The sequence below is a fragment of the Lithobates pipiens genome, unplaced genomic scaffold (genome assembly GCF_037356315.1).
Source record: "Lithobates pipiens isolate NorthernLeopardFrog02 unplaced genomic scaffold, aLitPip1_a1.2 Scaffold_8, whole genome shotgun sequence".
NCBI lineage: Eukaryota > Metazoa > Chordata > Amphibia > Anura > Ranidae > Lithobates > Lithobates pipiens.
This window is the reverse complement of record NW_027507903.1, coordinates 128919620-128936958: the sequence shown is the minus strand read 5'-3', so window position 1 is coordinate 128936958 and position 17339 is coordinate 128919620. Positions and strand designations below refer to the sequence as shown.

Genomic DNA, 17339 nt, shown 5'->3' with positions numbered 1-17339 from the left:
TTGGCACCCGTGTTATGTTTTTGATGTGGTTTTGCGTCAGATGACCTATGGAAAACACACCATAAGCACAGTAGATCATGGTAAAATGGTCACAAAATCAAAGAAAACATAAAAAAAAGGATGCGAATTCATGGTAAAAGCACTTGCATTTTACCGACCCCCTTTTCTCTTATCGGCCGTTTGGAAAAGTGGTTGTAAAGCCTTAAAGTGTTTGTTACCCCCAACATTTCATATTTCTGTGTAAGAAAATATCCTATTCTTTTTGTATTGCTTATTATGTGTGCAATCCCTGGTGTTCCTGCTAGTCCCTCTGTTCTCCTAGTAGAAACTGACCATACTATGCAGGAGAGCACATCGTGATCAGTTCTCTAGCTATGCTGGGAACTCGGTGTACTCTCCTTTAATGATCAGACTTGTTCTGACCTGCCACTCCTGCACAGCCATTCCCTGGGAAGCTCAATGTGCTGATGCTTCTCCTCCCCCAGCTCGTATGCAGCTGAGAACAGAGGGAATGTGATAATTTACAAAAAAGGAGAAAAGGGGTATTTATAATTTTTTTTTACATCTATACAAAAATATGTTGCTTTTCATTTCTATTTTAAACGAAATAGGTTGTTTTACAAGGTGATCGTTTAAATCACTTCAAGGTTTTTCAATTTAATGCATTCTATGAGTGCTGCTCTATCAGGTAAGTATAGACACGTTTGTTATTTAAAGAAAAAAAAAAAAAGAAATGTTTACAATCACTTTAAATAAACTGACACAAAACAATTATAGTTTGCTTTCAATATACATTTAAAATGACATTGTACCCATTGCCAATTTCGTCTACTGCCTTGCCTAAAATACAGACGTCCAAATTGTCAATATTTTGTGTGGCCACCATTATTTTCCAGCACTGCCTTAGCCCTCTTGGGCATGGAGTTCACCAGAGCTTCACAGGTTGCCACTGGAGTCCTCTTCCACTCCTTCATGATGACGTCCCAGAGCTGGTGGATGTTAGAGACCTTGCGCTCCTCCACCGTTTGTGGCTGCCCCGCAGATCCTCAATAGGGTTTAGGTCTGGAGACATGCTTGGGCAGTCCATCACCTCAGCTTCTTTAGTAAGGCAGTGGTCGTCTTGGAGGTGTGTTTGGGGTCATTATGTTGGAATACTGCCCTGCGGCACAGTCTCTGAAGGGAGGGCATCATGTTCTGCTTCAGTATGTCACAGTACATGTTGGCATTCATGGTTCCCTCAATGAACTCTAGCTCCCCAGTGGCGGCAGCACTCATGCAGCCCCAGACCATGACACCCTCAACACCATGCTTGTACTCCTCACCTGGTTGCCACCACACACGCTTGACAGCCTCTTCTTATAACCTAGGCCATCTTTATGTAGCGCAACAATTCTTTTTTTCAGATCCTCAGAGTTGTTTGCCATGAGGTGCCATGTTGAACTTCCAGTGATCAGTATGAGAGCGATAACACCAAATTTTACACACCTGCTCCCCATTTACACCTGAGACCTTGTAACACTAATGACTCACATGACACTGGAGCAGGAAAATGGTTAATTGGGCCCAATTTGGACATTTTCCCTTAGGGGTGTACTCACTTTTGCTGCCAGCAGTTTAGACATTAATGGCTGTGTGTTGCGTTATTTTGAGGGAACAAATACATATACAAGCTGTAGACTCACTACTTTACATTGCAGCAGTGTCATTTTTTCACAATCTAACAGGTTTTTATCCTTGCAAAAAATGTGTGGTATGTCAGTTTAATATAGCTGGGAGACATAAAACAACTGAGTTTGTATCAACAACAACTAATAGAACACATACTATAAAATCATTTTGTACCTGTAGTACCCGGTATGTAGTATATCTGATCACTTGCCCGTGTGGTAAACAATATGTGGGGAGGACGACAAGGACGTTTGCGATTAGAGTGGGGGAACACATAGCCTTAATAAAGAGTAAGGTCTCTAAACACACTGTCCCGAGACACTATAGGGAACATCATAACAGTGACCCAACAGGTACCCAATTTTTAGCTATTGACAAATATACACCTCCGTGGAGGGGGGGTGCTATGACTCGGGGTGTTTCCAGATTAGAAACCTACTGGATATATTTGATTCGTTCTTACTCGCCATTTGGTTTGAACATAGAATGGGATATTAATGCCTTCATTAATAATGGTTAATATGCACATTGATAATATTTTATTTTAGTGCTTTATTTTAATTTGTTTATCTGTTTTAACATTTTTTGATTTTTTGATTTTTATGTAAGTGGCAGCCTTTCTATTATTGCTGTTTATGTTATACTAATAATATTGGTCTTGGGACAGAATTCTATCTGCCTTAGGTGCTATCAGTACTTGTCACAGTGCTTGTCCGGGCATGTGTTGTGTCGGTGCTGATATATATTTTGTATAAAGATTGTTTTAAAAACATCTTTTCATTACATATACATAATCGTTCCCATCCCATACTTATTAGTATGGGTGTACTTAAATGTACATCCCCTCTAGGATGTATGGTCCGGCGTATGTTTACATATGTCCCACTTGACACCGGAGATGATGTATTTTCATTACATCACTTCCTGTTGTCGGATACATCCTGGCCGGATGTGTTGTACCTTCCGTTCACGTCACTTCCGATGTTCGACGCTCTCCGATGGGTTGTGACGTATTTCCTCTTACGCCGCCCCTTGCGTCGGACGTGCGTGTGGTGCTGGTGCTTCCGGTACGCGGTGCGTTCCATCGCCGCTTGACGGGGGCATCAGTGCTCTCTATGTACGACACGCCCACTGTGTTGGTGCCTCCCTGTGGTGGGTGTGGCTTTGTCGGCATAGGTGGCTGGGTATGATAATGATTGGATCCGTACCCATGCCCCTTATGCGTTTAATCATGACCCGGAAACACTACTAACGGTATTACAGAGTGGAATAAATCACAACGTCTGGCTAATTTTTACGTTGGGTATGTTTCTAATGTTTGGGCCAACCTAGTTTTCATTTATTGGTTTATTTTACACATGTTTGGGCATGGTCTGTCTGCTGATACATGCTGTAACATTGTAATGAGGCGTGGAACGCACGCCGGGCGCCATCTTAAACCGGAAATGACACGCGGTGACACAGGCAGATGGAATTCTCGCCCAAATTGACTGTTTACTATATAAGTGATGATGCTACAGTGTAGTGCTACCCCAGATGACGTCTGTAGAGGACGAAACGCGTCGGGACTACTGCTGTAGCACTGTTTTTATGGATTAAGCGCTTGATTTCTTTGGTTACATTTCAACATTTTGAGCTGGAGTATACTGATGTGGATTTAACAACTAGTTGGGACAACTTTATGAGGAGTCTGAGTTGATACTTCCTTGAAAATCTACACCTGCAAATTTTGGCTTCTAAGTCATAAGCTTGTATGATCCTTCGAATATAGATTCGTTTGGATCCATACTATCCGGTAAGCCTTTAATTCTAAAGGTGACGGGAACATCACAGGGTGCCTGCATGCTAGTCTCATTTAAGAAGGTGGATGGTGACCTGTATTTCACGTTTGGACTGGATCAACTCCTCACATAGAGACTTTTAATTTATTTTTATTCGTTTGGACTGTATTTTTTATTTCTATGCAAGTTTTCAAGAATTGTCACACTTAAGGTGTTTTGGTTAAACTGTATGATGATGCACTAACTAGACTATTCATAACTTTGTTAAGCGCTACACTTTGGTTTGGTACTCACTTTTGCTGCCAGCAGTTTAGACATTAATGGCTGTGTGTTGCGTTATTTTGAGGGAACAAATACATATACAAGCTGTAGACTCACTACTTTACATTGCAGCAGTGTCATTTTTTTCAGTGTTGTCACATGAAAATATATAAGATTACAAAAATGTGAGGGGTGTACTCACTTTTGTGATATACTGTATATATTATCAAACATATGCCACTTACATAATAACAGTAAAATAATTATTCTACAAAAAGGTAATAACCCAGTGGGCTGATTTATCGAATGACGTCTTTCATCTCTTACGGCACTCATTACAAGAACCCTCTTGATCTTGGTCTATCCCTCCATATCAAGGCATTACAAATAATACTTGTCCTTCTGTTGCTGCATGCTCCATAATATAAACTAAATGGAAAGCACAGCAGTGAAAGAGAATCCATTATAATAAAGAGCTGAAACAGATGGGTAGAGATAGGAAGCGACAGTCGGAGATCTCACCAGGAGAAATATAAGAAGTCACACGGGCTGCTATGAACCCAAAGTAGGATATCAGTTTTTGTTGGATTGGCCTTTAGGAATCTAAAAGAAAGCATGGCCATAAAGTAAAGCTGGGTACACAAAGGAAATTGGGCGAACAATCGTCCGCTCTTCGAAAGCAAGCCAAAACCAAGGAAGGAAAAAAGGTTCTTGCACGACAAAGGCTTCATCTTTTTGTGGTTTATTGTTTCTAAACATGGGCAGTCTTTCGTATATGATTTTTCTCGTGCAAAAACAGTACACATTAAATGAAAATTGTGGCGTTTCCTTTGGAAATTTACGTTAGGAAAGTTTGAATCGGATGTCGAAAGTTGTGTACACACTATACGAAAATCAAGCAATCGTACGGAATTTCTTATAAAGCTTGGGTACACACTATATAGGTAAATTACTTCCCAATTCAAGAGGAAGTAAACCCTGATAGGTTTTACTTCCTCTTTTTATCCCTGCAAATTAAAAGCATAATGGACAAGGATGCGTCGCATACTAGCCCATTATGTGGCACGTACCTGCAAACGAAGCCCTCGCTGTCCTCGCCAGTGGCCGCATCCTCCCCCCTTTTGCCCCTGGGGACACGAACTCCGGCTCTGTGACTGGCCGGTGCCACTTAACGTCACTCCTGCACATGTGCGCAGGAGCCGTCAATCACAGCACTTGCGAGTGAAGAAACGGCACGGAGGTCCGTTTCTTCACAGCACATTGCGCCCACGACCTCACTGGCGCACTACAAGGTAAATATCTCCTAAACAGTGCATGTTTAGGAGATATTTCCACTACCTATAGGTAAGCCTTATTCTAGGCTTACCTATAGGTAAAAGTGACAATCGGGGATTAACAACTACCTTAAGGCCCTTCTTGACCTGCTGTGTTTCAACTGATCCCAGCTCGATGTCCTCAACAAATAATGGTACTTATGGCACCGACCAAGGTGGTTAATAAAGAATTAATTTTAACATACAAGAAAGAAGAAGCACGATGCATACCTTTAATACCAAGAGCAATGCAAAGGGAATAATCCGTTTGGAAAGAGAAAGTAAAAAGAAAACACAATGTATATTTTTAGATCTTTTCAATGGCGTCAAAGCATGTAAAATCCTCTAATCTGCCCAGAATCTTCAAATTCTCAGGGGCCCATACAGCAAACAATACAATAAATACTCAATACATCACTATGAATATATTGTCTGCATTCTCGCTATTCAAAAGCCCTATATTAGGTTCCTCATATTAAGATGGGCAAGTTATTTTAATCCCATACCTTATTTTATATGTTTATATTCTCCTTCCAAAGTTTAACCTCTTCATCATGAAAGTAAAACAAAATCTTAATGCTTGAACGCAATTTGTACCCACAGTAGGGCCAAGGAACCATAGGGCGCATTTTGCTTTTTTTCCTCTACTTAAAACATACTACAACTGATACTAAATTAAAAGTCCTTTTCCCCCCCTTAATCCTACTTAGAATACATGGACCTTGACTTTTACTCTAAGTATGACCTTTGATCCTAACATAGTTACATATGAGGTGTGTCTAAAAAGTTCTGTGAATGGTCCGATATCTCACCGGTAACATGGGCCTGTTGCTAGCACATGCACATGGCTATCAGAGAAGCACCACCTAGTGTGGAGTACACATGACCGTCAGGGTAAACAAGCAGCTGCGGGCAGTTGAATGTAGTCAGTGTGAGAGGTAGGGTCACGGTGCAATGGAGTGAATATCAAGTTCTGCTACCAATTTGAGAAAACGGTGATGTGTGAAACGATGGTGCAAGTGTATGGGACATGAGCCATGAGTAGAGAATGTGTTTACGTCTGGTTTAATTGCTTTCGCAATGCAAAGGAGACAAATGAGGATGAGCCATGTTTGGGGTGGCCATTGACAAGCTGAACTTCAGACATGCTCAAGCAAAAAAGTGACAAATGCTGGTACGAGATTGGTGACTCACTCTAGATAGATGGTGGAGGAATTGGGCATTAGCTAGGACACAGCATGCACCATGGTCCGCAAAGATTTGGGCAAGCGGAGGATCTGTTCCTGGTTTGTGAACCAACGTCACAGGAGATGAGACCTGTGCTATCAGTTAGAACCGGAAGCCAAGCGGCAATCGATGCAATGGTGTTCACTGTCTTCCCCGCAACCCAAAAAGAGTTGCCTGCAAAAGTCAAAAGTCAAGACAATGTTGATCATCTTCTTCGACAATGATGGCATCATCCAAGAATGTATGACAGCAGTTCTGTGATCCATTCCTAAAGAGGCCGTTGCTAACAGTTTCCAGAAGCTTTATGAACGTTGCCAAGTGTTTTTTTTTGAAGGATGGAGATTATTTTGAAGGCCAATAAAGATAATTTGATTGCATCTTCTGTATTGTTTGTTTTCTGATACCATTAACCAAACTATTTAGACACACTTCATAGTTATATTCCTTGTAACATTTAGTTACATAGATAATCTAGTTGGAAAAAAAAAAAAAAAAAAAAAAAAAAAGACACTAGCCCAACCAGTTCAACCAACATAGAAAAAAAATAACCACACAACACACGCACACAAACAAAACCTCCATATACACTATCCAATACCCACAGTTGATCCAAAGGACGGCAAAACAAAACAAAAAAAAACATTAAAAGCAGGGGTGCCCAACCAGTGGCCGGGAAAGCCATAGGTGCACTGCGCTGGGGTAAACCCCCCTGCGCATCAGCTTGAAAGCAGCCTTAGACCCCTTTCGCACAATTGATCCGACAAAATTAGACCCTCTACTCACCTCTATGGAGAGGCAGATGTAAACGAACTACTGTCCATTTACACCCGCCTACCTCCAATCTGATCCGCAAAAAAAAAAAAAGAAGACGGGGGGGGGGGGGGTCCGTTCCCTTCCATCTGAGCAGATTTGATTGGAGGGCCCATAGCGCAGAGTGGGCTGTATCATTGTCCACTTTGCATAAGCATAGTCCACTCATTGTGGCCCACGACTGGTTATCAAGTGGCCCTCGCTCTTCAAAAGGTTGGGCACTCCTGCATTAAAGCATTATCCAATTTGCTCCAGCGGGAAAAAAATCCTTCCTGAACCCCCAACAAGCAATCACATATTCCCTGGATCAACTTTACCTATAAATATAAGTATCCAGTTAGTTTATGTGTATTTAGGAAAGAATAAAAGAATAAAGAGTGCCCTCTTGTCCTCTGATGACCTAACAATGAACTAACGATTTTACCTGCATTATTTTATCCTTTTGTTGTTTTTTTACACATATTTTTTATTTTCCCCTCTAGCAAGGAGAAAAAAAAATGGAATTCATCTTAGTCCCAATTCAAGGAGAAAAAAAACCAGGAGCAGGCTGTAGCCTATAGACAGCAAATCACAGGCTATCACAGTGATCAGGTGATCGGGAGCCGGTCCTCCCAATTCCTGTTTGTTACTACGTCCGTAACAGCTTGGTCTCCATGCTGAGAGTGTGTGGTTGCTGCCACCCTCAGCACAAAGTAGTGCATACTTGCTGCCCCATGGATAAAGACCCAAATCCGCGAGGGTACATAAGTGTGTATGCTAGGCGGGAAGAGGTTAATATTGTGCAAAGCAATTGGTAAAATACCAATGCGAAAGTTTGTACACTTTCCAATGAAGAGTTTTAGCAATGGCATCTACTTGTATAAAAAGGTTTCTGATTTTCAAGCCCAGATTTATTTTTAATTTAAAAATTAAAATTGTATGTCTACGTAAAAAAGGAATAACACATCTGCAGAAGATCTATGGAATATATGCAAAATTCCCAACAATTTGTCCCTTTAAATATGCTGGAAGTACAGAACGAAGATATGCCACAAAATGTATTGTGCTCCTACCAGTCACTTTGCAATGACAACGCAGCTCTGAGTTCCTCATACTCATTCCGTATCTCAGCCCTCAGCGCAATCATGGGTGCGGGAACTTCAGGGAAACCGTATGGTCAAAAAGACTGTGGCCAGGTTTTCAAAAAGGCGCATGCTCCTTTACAAGAAATCTCTTTCCAGATTAAAGTATAAAATGTTTTGTTTTAGTGTTCTGCAGCAGGTCTCCATCTTCTACCGGTAGCCATTCCAAAGTTACACCATACTTGTAGCTTTTAAATATTGAAAGACTATGACAGAAAAACTGTCCTTGTTGCCATGGAAGCCAAACGCTCCCCTTCCAGTCTCTGAATGCAGAAGAATGAGAGTGATAATCAATTGCTTGCCTGGAGAAGACTAACTTTGTTTTTCCGTTTCAGATGCTTTGATAAATAAAGTCCAATGGAGCAGATGAAAAAAAAAAGTAGAAGATTGAATTTTCTAATTTGCTAAATTATTAGTATTATACAGGATTTATATAGAGCCAACAGTTTGGGCAGCGCTTAATAACATGGCAGCTGGAATCTTTTTTTTTTTTTTTTTTTTTTTTTTTTTTTACACCCTGGTGTCAGAAAACAGCCCAGTGTTACTCCTCGTTACATGGATGTACTATAGCATACACACATGCAAGACTGTTTGCCCTCAGAAGGATGCACAGGAGTTCTGTGCCTCCCCTTGCAGGCAGCCCTATTCATTTTATATAGGATGCAGTGGCTGCACAGACACGGCCAGTGCTCCCAATTTGACAGCTATGTGTTAAGGGCCGCGCAATCGCATGGCTGTCAAATTGGGAGCAATGTCCGTGTAGCCACTTATATTGAGGTGGACCGCCTACACCAGAATACACCGAACCCCTGCGCATCCCTATGTGAGCAAACACGGCACCCACACAAGTGTAATCTATAGTATGCCCATGTGATTGAGACCCTACGATCAAATTAATGGAACAAGCACCTTTAGAGGTGTGCAGGAGACAACATGTAAATCATAACTGAGAACAAATATCCATCTCAAATTTTATGTTAATCAAAATTTTACGGCCTGCCGGAGCATTTTTTTTTTGGCCCCAATTCCATCACTTATAATCAAGTCTTGTTATCTGGGAACCCCCTGCCAGAATACACAGCTAAAGTCACCACCATGCTTTTGTCTACTCCAGTTAAAGTGATATTAAACACACACTGTTTAGTTTACATTGTCCCTTCTAATTTCTGTATGCGAGTGATGGCACTGATGGGTGGCATTGATGGGCAGCACTGACTGGCTTCACTGATGGCCACTGATTGCTGGCACTTGTGTGCCCCCGGGGGCACGCAAGAGGGGTCATTCTGGGAGGCTGTCATATGACATCCACCCAGAACAAGAGCCACGCTGCCCAGCCGTCTTTTCATGGTGTGCGGTTGCAAGTGGTTAAACTATTATGCAAATATATTTAAAACTAAAAGGGTTTTTATCACCTTAATACATCCTATACATTAAGGTGAAGAAACTTCTGACAGCAACTGTCTCCCCAGCACCCCCGTTTTTCTTACCTAAACCCCATAATTCCCTCGGTGGAGAGGCGCTCTCCCTCTCTGCAGAGGGTCCCAGCTCTTGATTGGATAAATTGATAGCAGTGCAGCAATCGGCTCCCGCTGCTGTCAATCAAATCCAGTGACGGGGAGGGGTCCGAGTCTAGCATCGATGTCTATGAATGCAAATACTAGACTCAGAAGCATGCGTAGCTTTGTTATTTAAAAATAAAAAACAGGAAGGTTTACAAATCACTTTAAATACTTATTTTGTGGAAAGAACATGGTGTGGGGCCAAGCCCCTCCAGCCTGTGTCTTAGAATAAAAGGGAGGCAAAGCCTCCATTAATTTACATGTAATATCCCACCCACATTGCATTTAAAGGGGTTGTAAACCCTCACGGTTTTTCACCTTAATGCACACTATTTCAGTGACGTTCTAAAGGCACAGATGAGGCAAAATGTTTCCATTGTGCCAGTGTTTATTTCGTCGGTGAAATCGTTTGTCAAAATTTTAGTCAGTGCCATTTTTACAGCGATGAAAACTCAATGAAAAGTACAGCACATTTTCGTCCATTGGCGTAAACTAAGACGAAAATCAATTCAGTTTTCGTTAATCAACGAAAACGTGAGGCAGGGACATTTACCCTCCTGAGCCAACTTCCGGTTTCCATGGAGCTCCGTCTGCTTCCGCTCCCAGCAAGCAAGCAACTGTGTGTAGCCAGTATTACAGGCCTCCGAGTTCTCAAACCGTGACGACTGCCAGAGACCAGAGCAGCACTGTGCATTACAGGCCGCCCGACCCCCAACAAGAGTCCCACTGTGAGTGTGTACATTACAATTACAGCATGCCTGAGGTGAGGCCTCCCCTTAGACCACCGTCCATCCAGAGCAATGCGTGTGCATTACAGACCTCCTCTGATCACTGGCAGTGGCATCCAGGGTACTGTGCATTACAGGACATCCCTCAGACCTGAGCCCACTGCCCAGAGCACTGTGCAGCATTACAGACCTCCCCAGACCACCGCCCAGAGCACTGTGCAGAATTACAGGCCTCCTTAGACCACCATCAAGAGGACTGTGTAGCATTACAGACCTCCTCAGACAACCAGCCAGAGCACTGCATTACAGGCCTCCTAAGACCACCACCCAGAGCACTGTGCAGAATTGCAGGCCTCCTCAGACCACCATCTAGAACACTGTGCAGCATTACAGACCACCACCCAGAGCACTGTGCAGCATTACAGGCCTCCCCAGACCACTGTCCAGAGCCCATAAAAAAAAAATCTGAAACCCTGGTAGGCCGCGCGAGTCCTTCTAGTGTCACTATTAAGACACATTTCAACAAACAAGTTCTTGAAAACTGTTTTGCATTGCTATTACCTTACCACTCAGAGCACCTGATTAGACAGGAAGCTGAAAGTATGAAGTATGTTTGGAGAAGTGAAATTCGCCGTGTTCCAGCAAGGTAACTGCCAGAGGCTGTCAACACACAGAACAGGGAACACAGGGAGGCGTGAGGCCTCAGCAAACCTAAACATTAAAGCCAGGAATGAGGGAGACGTACACACAGGAAGACTGCGGAATGAACGAACATGTCAGAATAACTACTATAAACAACACAATGTGTATAGTATACGTATATAAAAGGATAAACCCCCTCACGCTTTCCAAATTCCCCAAATCTTCCCATGCTGGAGCTTGTGAAAATCCCCATCTGTCTCGTGAATTGCTTTCCTCCCCAGTGGTAAAACACAGAGTAAAGAATGGGTAAAACTCCTTTCATTTATTTTTTCCTTTTGCTGTGTCCCTTTGGGGGAGATTTTTCTTTACTTCCTGTCTCCGGACTCAACAGGAAGTGAGAGATCTTTACAACAGAAGGGAAACAGGTAAATAAAATTTTCAGAGGCATTTGACGGGAGGTGGAGGAGGCAATGTCGCCTCCTCAATGCCCATTTTAACTCTGAAAATGCCAATCACAGCCCCAATCCCTTGAATGCAACCCTTCAAGCAAAGAATTCATTGTGACATGTGCAGAGCCCTGAGTGGCTGCACAACCTTGTTTATGTGAGCAGTCGAGGGGGGGGGGGTGAAAATGCAGGCCCCCTGGCTGCACATGTTAATGAGACCCAAGCCCCTATTACACCTGAGTGATCTCCAATACTAAACACCAGATTTCTATGTTATTCTATTATGACCAATCCATCTGTCACTCAACATTCATCACACTCAAATTTGTTTGGCCTGAGCAGATTTAGACCCCATTCACACTTGTGCAACTTGTCCTGCGTCGTGGGAGTCGCATGACAAGTCATACCCCATGATTTCCAATCAGTACCATTCATATCTGTGCGACTTCAAGTCAAGTTGTACTACTTGAGGTCCATAGAGCTCAGGATTACACAGGCATTGCTTCAAGTCGCTGCAAAGTCGTGTGGCTTTCAGGTTGCACAAGTGTGAATGGGGCCTTATGGTGACACAGTTTTCAAGCCCAACAACCGCCTCCTCCTCCTATTGATTAGCTTTCCATTTGCTGAAACACAATTGGTGCAAAATAGACTCCAAGAATCACAAACTTGCTCAAGTGTGAATACAAGCTTAGATGGTTGTTACGTGTGATATCAGTAAGAGTATAAAGCTCCCCAATGGTGACACAGACAGCAATAAAAACTTGACAGAGATTCTAACCCCTCCTTAGAAAAATGGGGGGGGGGGGGGGGAATACCTGCAGTTACACTTGAATACCAAGAAGGCCTGTTGCTAGGCAGAAGCTAATCCAATTATCTAATTAGCTCAAAAGCAAGAAAATGCAACACAAAAGCAAGCCAAAGTAATAGAAAATCATACGTATTGTGTGAAATTAACAGACACCCCCAGAATGAGTGATCAAAGGGGGAGGATCCAGACTTTCCTGGACAACCCCAAGGTGAAGAGATGAGGAGGTGGATTTACTAAAGGCAAATATACTGTGCACTTGCTCTAGATCTGAGGGGAACGAGACCTGAAACAAGGGGAAGATATGAAATGAGAGAGAGCTCATCTGATTTCTATCATCCAATGCAGTGTACAGTATATTTTCCTTTAGTAAAACAACTCCATGATGGCTGCACAGGACATACATGTTCAGCTGGTGAAGTCATACATGTTTATAACCACATTCTACAGTACAGCTCTTGTCGGGTTTCCATAATTAAAAGCTCAATTCTGGGAATTAGATAAATGTAACAGGTTAAATGCTGTTTTAGTCTAGAGGTGGCAGGGATAAGGCGCCAAGCCTCGTTCACATGGGGCACACTATAGCAGATAGGTTTTTGCCTGCATCCTGTCCTATTCAAGTATATTTGGACACAACCGCTGTTCCCAGTTTTACATCCCTGCGGGTGCACAGCCCCGAGCGCATACTGTCTGTACACAGCAGTAGCCGTGCCTGTGCTGCCACTGAGTGCCAACTGACTTGAATAGCCCTGCTGACACAGCGATGCATGGAACACCTGGGCATCCTCATGGGCCCTTGCACGAGCATACGCTATAGTACACCCCATGTGCATGGGGCCTAATACTTTATTCCTGGCCCTAGAAGGGTCCCTCCATCCGTGCAAACATTCCAGCTCTGCTGCCGTGTTAAGGCATTTCAGGCTGTGGTCACATGCTTGCCTCCTCTCTGAACGATAAAGGGTTAATAGCCCTGCACTGTATGTGATGAGGCCGAGGGACCGCCCACAGACCGGAGCTTCAGGTAGAAGAGCACAGTTCTGGAGCAGGGGATAGGGCAAGCAATACAGTTCAGCTTTAAGTCCTTGTTCACCCCGGTGCGACTCATGCAATCTGACAGGTCGCACCCTATTGTGGGCAATGGAACTATGCAAATCGGTGCAATGCTGATTTGAAAAAGTAGATCCTGCACTACTTTTAGCGATTTCAAGTGCGACTTGCATAGACATCTGTGCATGAAGTCACACAGATGTCAGCCAAGTCGCACCTGAAGTCACACTGACATGCAGCTTTGAAATTGTGCGATTTCAAGTGAAGTCGAACGTTTTAAAGTCGCATTCAGTGTTAACTAGGGCTAAAACACATCACGCACCTATCAGTATATAACGCATGTGAATGGTTTCAGCACAAATCCAACTGCGAGGTTACATTTCAAAGGAATACATGAATAATGGTGAATACTGTGGGGTATTCAGGGTTTACCCTCCTCATCAATATGTGGAATATTAAAGTACATCCACAACCTTTTTTTTTATTTTTTTAAGTATGTTTTTTCATTATGCTTCACTGTAGTTTTTTTTAACCCCTTCCCCTTTTTTAACCCATTTTAAACCCCGCCCACAACAGCATTCAACAGTCCTGAATGACCATGTGCAGGAAGAATTGGCAATCATGCGACCATTGGAGCGCACGTGAACACAAAAGCAACTCAACAAGAAGAAAATAAAAAAATATATAAAAAAATGGAATGCCAACATACATTACAAATGCATATAACCACATGGGTTGTGTAAACAAACTCTAAAGGCCTGCTTTAAATCCCATCTCAGAATGCCCCAGGGTGGGAGGATCGACAATCATTGGACCACTGTCACAGCGGTCGCGTGATCAGATGCCAGTCACTGATCTGTAATCTGGACCAAGAGCTGTCTTTGTGCTGGGAGTGCGCTCTCAACACATAAACATGGGCCGCCCAGCGACACAGAAGTGCTGTATGTGGGCTTTAAAGCTAACCCTTTTTCCTCTGCAGATATGGGGTTAGGCCAATCACATTTCCTGTTGCAAAGTTTCTTACCTGTAGATCCTGCCAGTGACAGCACTTCCTGTTGGAGGCTGACAACGTTAAGCATGTAATTAGCAGTAGCGTTGTCAGCCTGCCGTGCAAGCTGCTTCACTTCAGTGCTGAGCTGACTATCGAGTCTGCGGGAGCCGGCATGTGCGGACCAAAGAGGCAGACCCAGTGAAGGAGGTCACATGGTGGGCTGACAACACTGTTCCTTATTACTTAGCAGTGGCTTGGCGTTGTCAGCCTCTAATGCACACTCCTTCTCTTGGCTGCAGAGCTGATAATTTGGTCTGCAGGAAGCATGCATGGTTCAAGCTGAAGCTCACATGGCAGGAAGAGAACGCTGTATTGTCAGCCTACAATAGGAAGTGCTGTCACTGATGGGATCTAGAGGTAAAAAACATTAACAGAACCTGATTTTCTTAGCTATAAGCATATTCAGTGATATGTGATGCCATCAATTGGGGTTTTCATACAGCCTGGGGCTGCTGACCAGATCACAGCGGGCACACATATTCCATGTACCAGGAATGTGATCACAGTGGGCACACATACTCCATGTACCAGGAATATGATCACAGGGGGCACACATACTCCATGTACCAGGAATATGATCACAGGGGGCACACATACTCCATGTACCAGGAATATGATCACAGGGGGCACACATACTCCATGTACCAGGAATATGATCACAGGGGGCACACATACTCCATGTACCAGGAATATGATCACAGGGGGCACACATACTCCATGTACCAGGAATATGATCACAGGGGGCACACATACTCCATGTACCAGGAATATGATCACAGGGGGCACACATACTCCATGTACCAGGAATATGATCACAGGGGGCACACATACTCCATGTACCAGGAATATGATCACAGCGGGCACACATACACGTACCAGGAATGACATGGAGGAGACAATTTGATCCTTGTGCATTGTATGGCACCAGCTGGGGTCACACAGAAGCCCTCTATATATAGATCTATGTATGTGATTGTATAGTGGAGGATGGTGCTGGGCTCTGTCAGCCCCTCTCCTCCTCCATCCCCCAGGTATCCCTCCTCCACCCTAGGGTGTACATTCTTTCCCCCCACCCTCAGCCCCTCCCATCCTCACCTCTCTTGTTCAGGTCATATCCCACCAGCAGGAAGTAATCTGCCAATCTCGCCATGTCCCCGTTCCCCGGGCCGCTCTCTCAACCCCGGACTCCTCCCGCCGCCGCCATCTTTCCTGCCAGCACCGGCCCGGTATTGCGCATGCACGAATCAGGACTGACAGGGTGGGGTCTACAGGCGTGACGTAAAGGGGGCGGGCCGGGGTCAGGAGGAGGGCGTAGAACGAGACGTCAATGGTGAGGACTTCCCCGAACATGTACTTCGAGATGGCAGTAAGGCGGGGCTAGCGAAAGAATGGGGTGGGGGTGGTCGCGCAATAAGCTAATTAGGAGGCGTGGCCGTTTCTGGGGCGCTGTCATGTGCGAGCCGCTGCTTCGGTAGCAGTGTTATTGGGCGGGGCTTAGGGGGCGGTGACGTGTGAGATGACAAGAGGGGCTGCCAAGTGTCAGGGGGCCACCCTTTGGCTCATCAGTGCTGAGATTTCCCGGAAACCGCCGACTGAGCACTGGAATAGGAAACAGTTTTCGTGTTGAGTGCAAGCATGTTATGTAATGTGTACATGTAACACAAGGGGCTAGTTATCAATTGTTGCTCTTGGGATTCACATAGCTTTCAATTATTAAAAAAATAGGTGAATCTTGGATGAAAGTTGCAATGGCTAACGGGAGCTGGGGACATACTAAGTGGAAAGACAGAAAGGAATGCCCATAGACTTTCACAGGGAGATGGTATGCCCATAGACTTTAACAGGGAGATGGAATGCCCATAGACTTTAACAGGGAGATGGAATGCCCATAGAGAATAATGGAACAAAATGGAATGTCAATAGAGAATAATGGAACAAAATGGAATGCCCATAGAGAAAAATGGAATGACCATAGAGAATAATGAAAACAAACTGGAATGCCCATAGAAAATCATGGAACAAACTGGAATGCCCATAGAGACTAATGGAAACAAAATGGAATGCCCCTAGAGAATAATGGAACACAATGGAATGCCCATAGAGAATAATGGAAACAAACTGGAATGCCCATAGAGAATAATGTAAACGAACTGGAATGCCCATATAGAATAATGGAACACAATGGAATGCCCATAAAGAATAATGGAACAAAATGGAATGTCCGTAGAGAATAATGGAACAAAATGGAATACCCATAGAGAATAATGGAACACAATGGAATGCCCATAGAGAATAATGGAAACAAACTGGAATGCCCATAGAGAATAATGGAAACAAACTGGAATGCCCGTAGAGAATAATGGAACACAATGGAATGCCCATAGAGAATAATGGAAACAAAATGGAATGCCCATAGAGAATAATGGAACACAATGGAATGCCCATAGAGAATAATGTAAACAAACTGGAATGCCCATAGAGAATAATGTAAACAAACTGGAATGCCCATATAGAATAATGGAACACAATGGAATGCTCGTAGAGAATAATGGAACAAAATGGAATGCCCGTAGAGAATAATGGAACAAAATGGAATGCCCGTAGAGAATAATGGAACACAATGGCATGCCCATAGAGAATAATGGAACAAAATGGAATGCCCATAGAGAATAATGGAGCAAAATGGAATGCCCATAGAGAATAATGGAACAAACTGGAATGCCCATAGAGAATAATGGAAACAAAATGGAATGGCCATAGAGAATAATGGAACAAAATTAAATGCCCATAGAGAATAATGGAAACAAACTGGAATGCCCATAGAGAATCATGGAACAAAATGGAATGCCCATAGAGAATAATGGAAACAAAGTATTTCAA

The 17339-nt window shown here is 43.5% G+C and overlaps 1 protein-coding gene across 8 annotated transcripts in view; it reads right to left on the bottom strand.

The window, feature by feature from the left end:
- The window catches only part of SBF1 (SET binding factor 1), a 169414-nt gene extending 153702 nt beyond the window's left edge, over positions 1-15712 (bottom strand). For 7 of the 8 annotated variants that reach the window (XM_077472034.1, XM_077472037.1, XM_077472035.1 and 4 more), the window contains exon 1: positions 15555-15711. In XM_077472034.1, coding sequence (XP_077328160.1) covers positions 15555-15609 — 55 coding nt within the window. In that variant the 5' untranslated portion in view covers positions 15610-15711. Of the gene's footprint in view, positions 1-15554 lie in introns of all 8 variants that reach the window. The other variant, XM_077472032.1, reaches the window with a different exon arrangement.
- Between the last annotated feature and the right edge of the window lie 1627 nt (positions 15713-17339).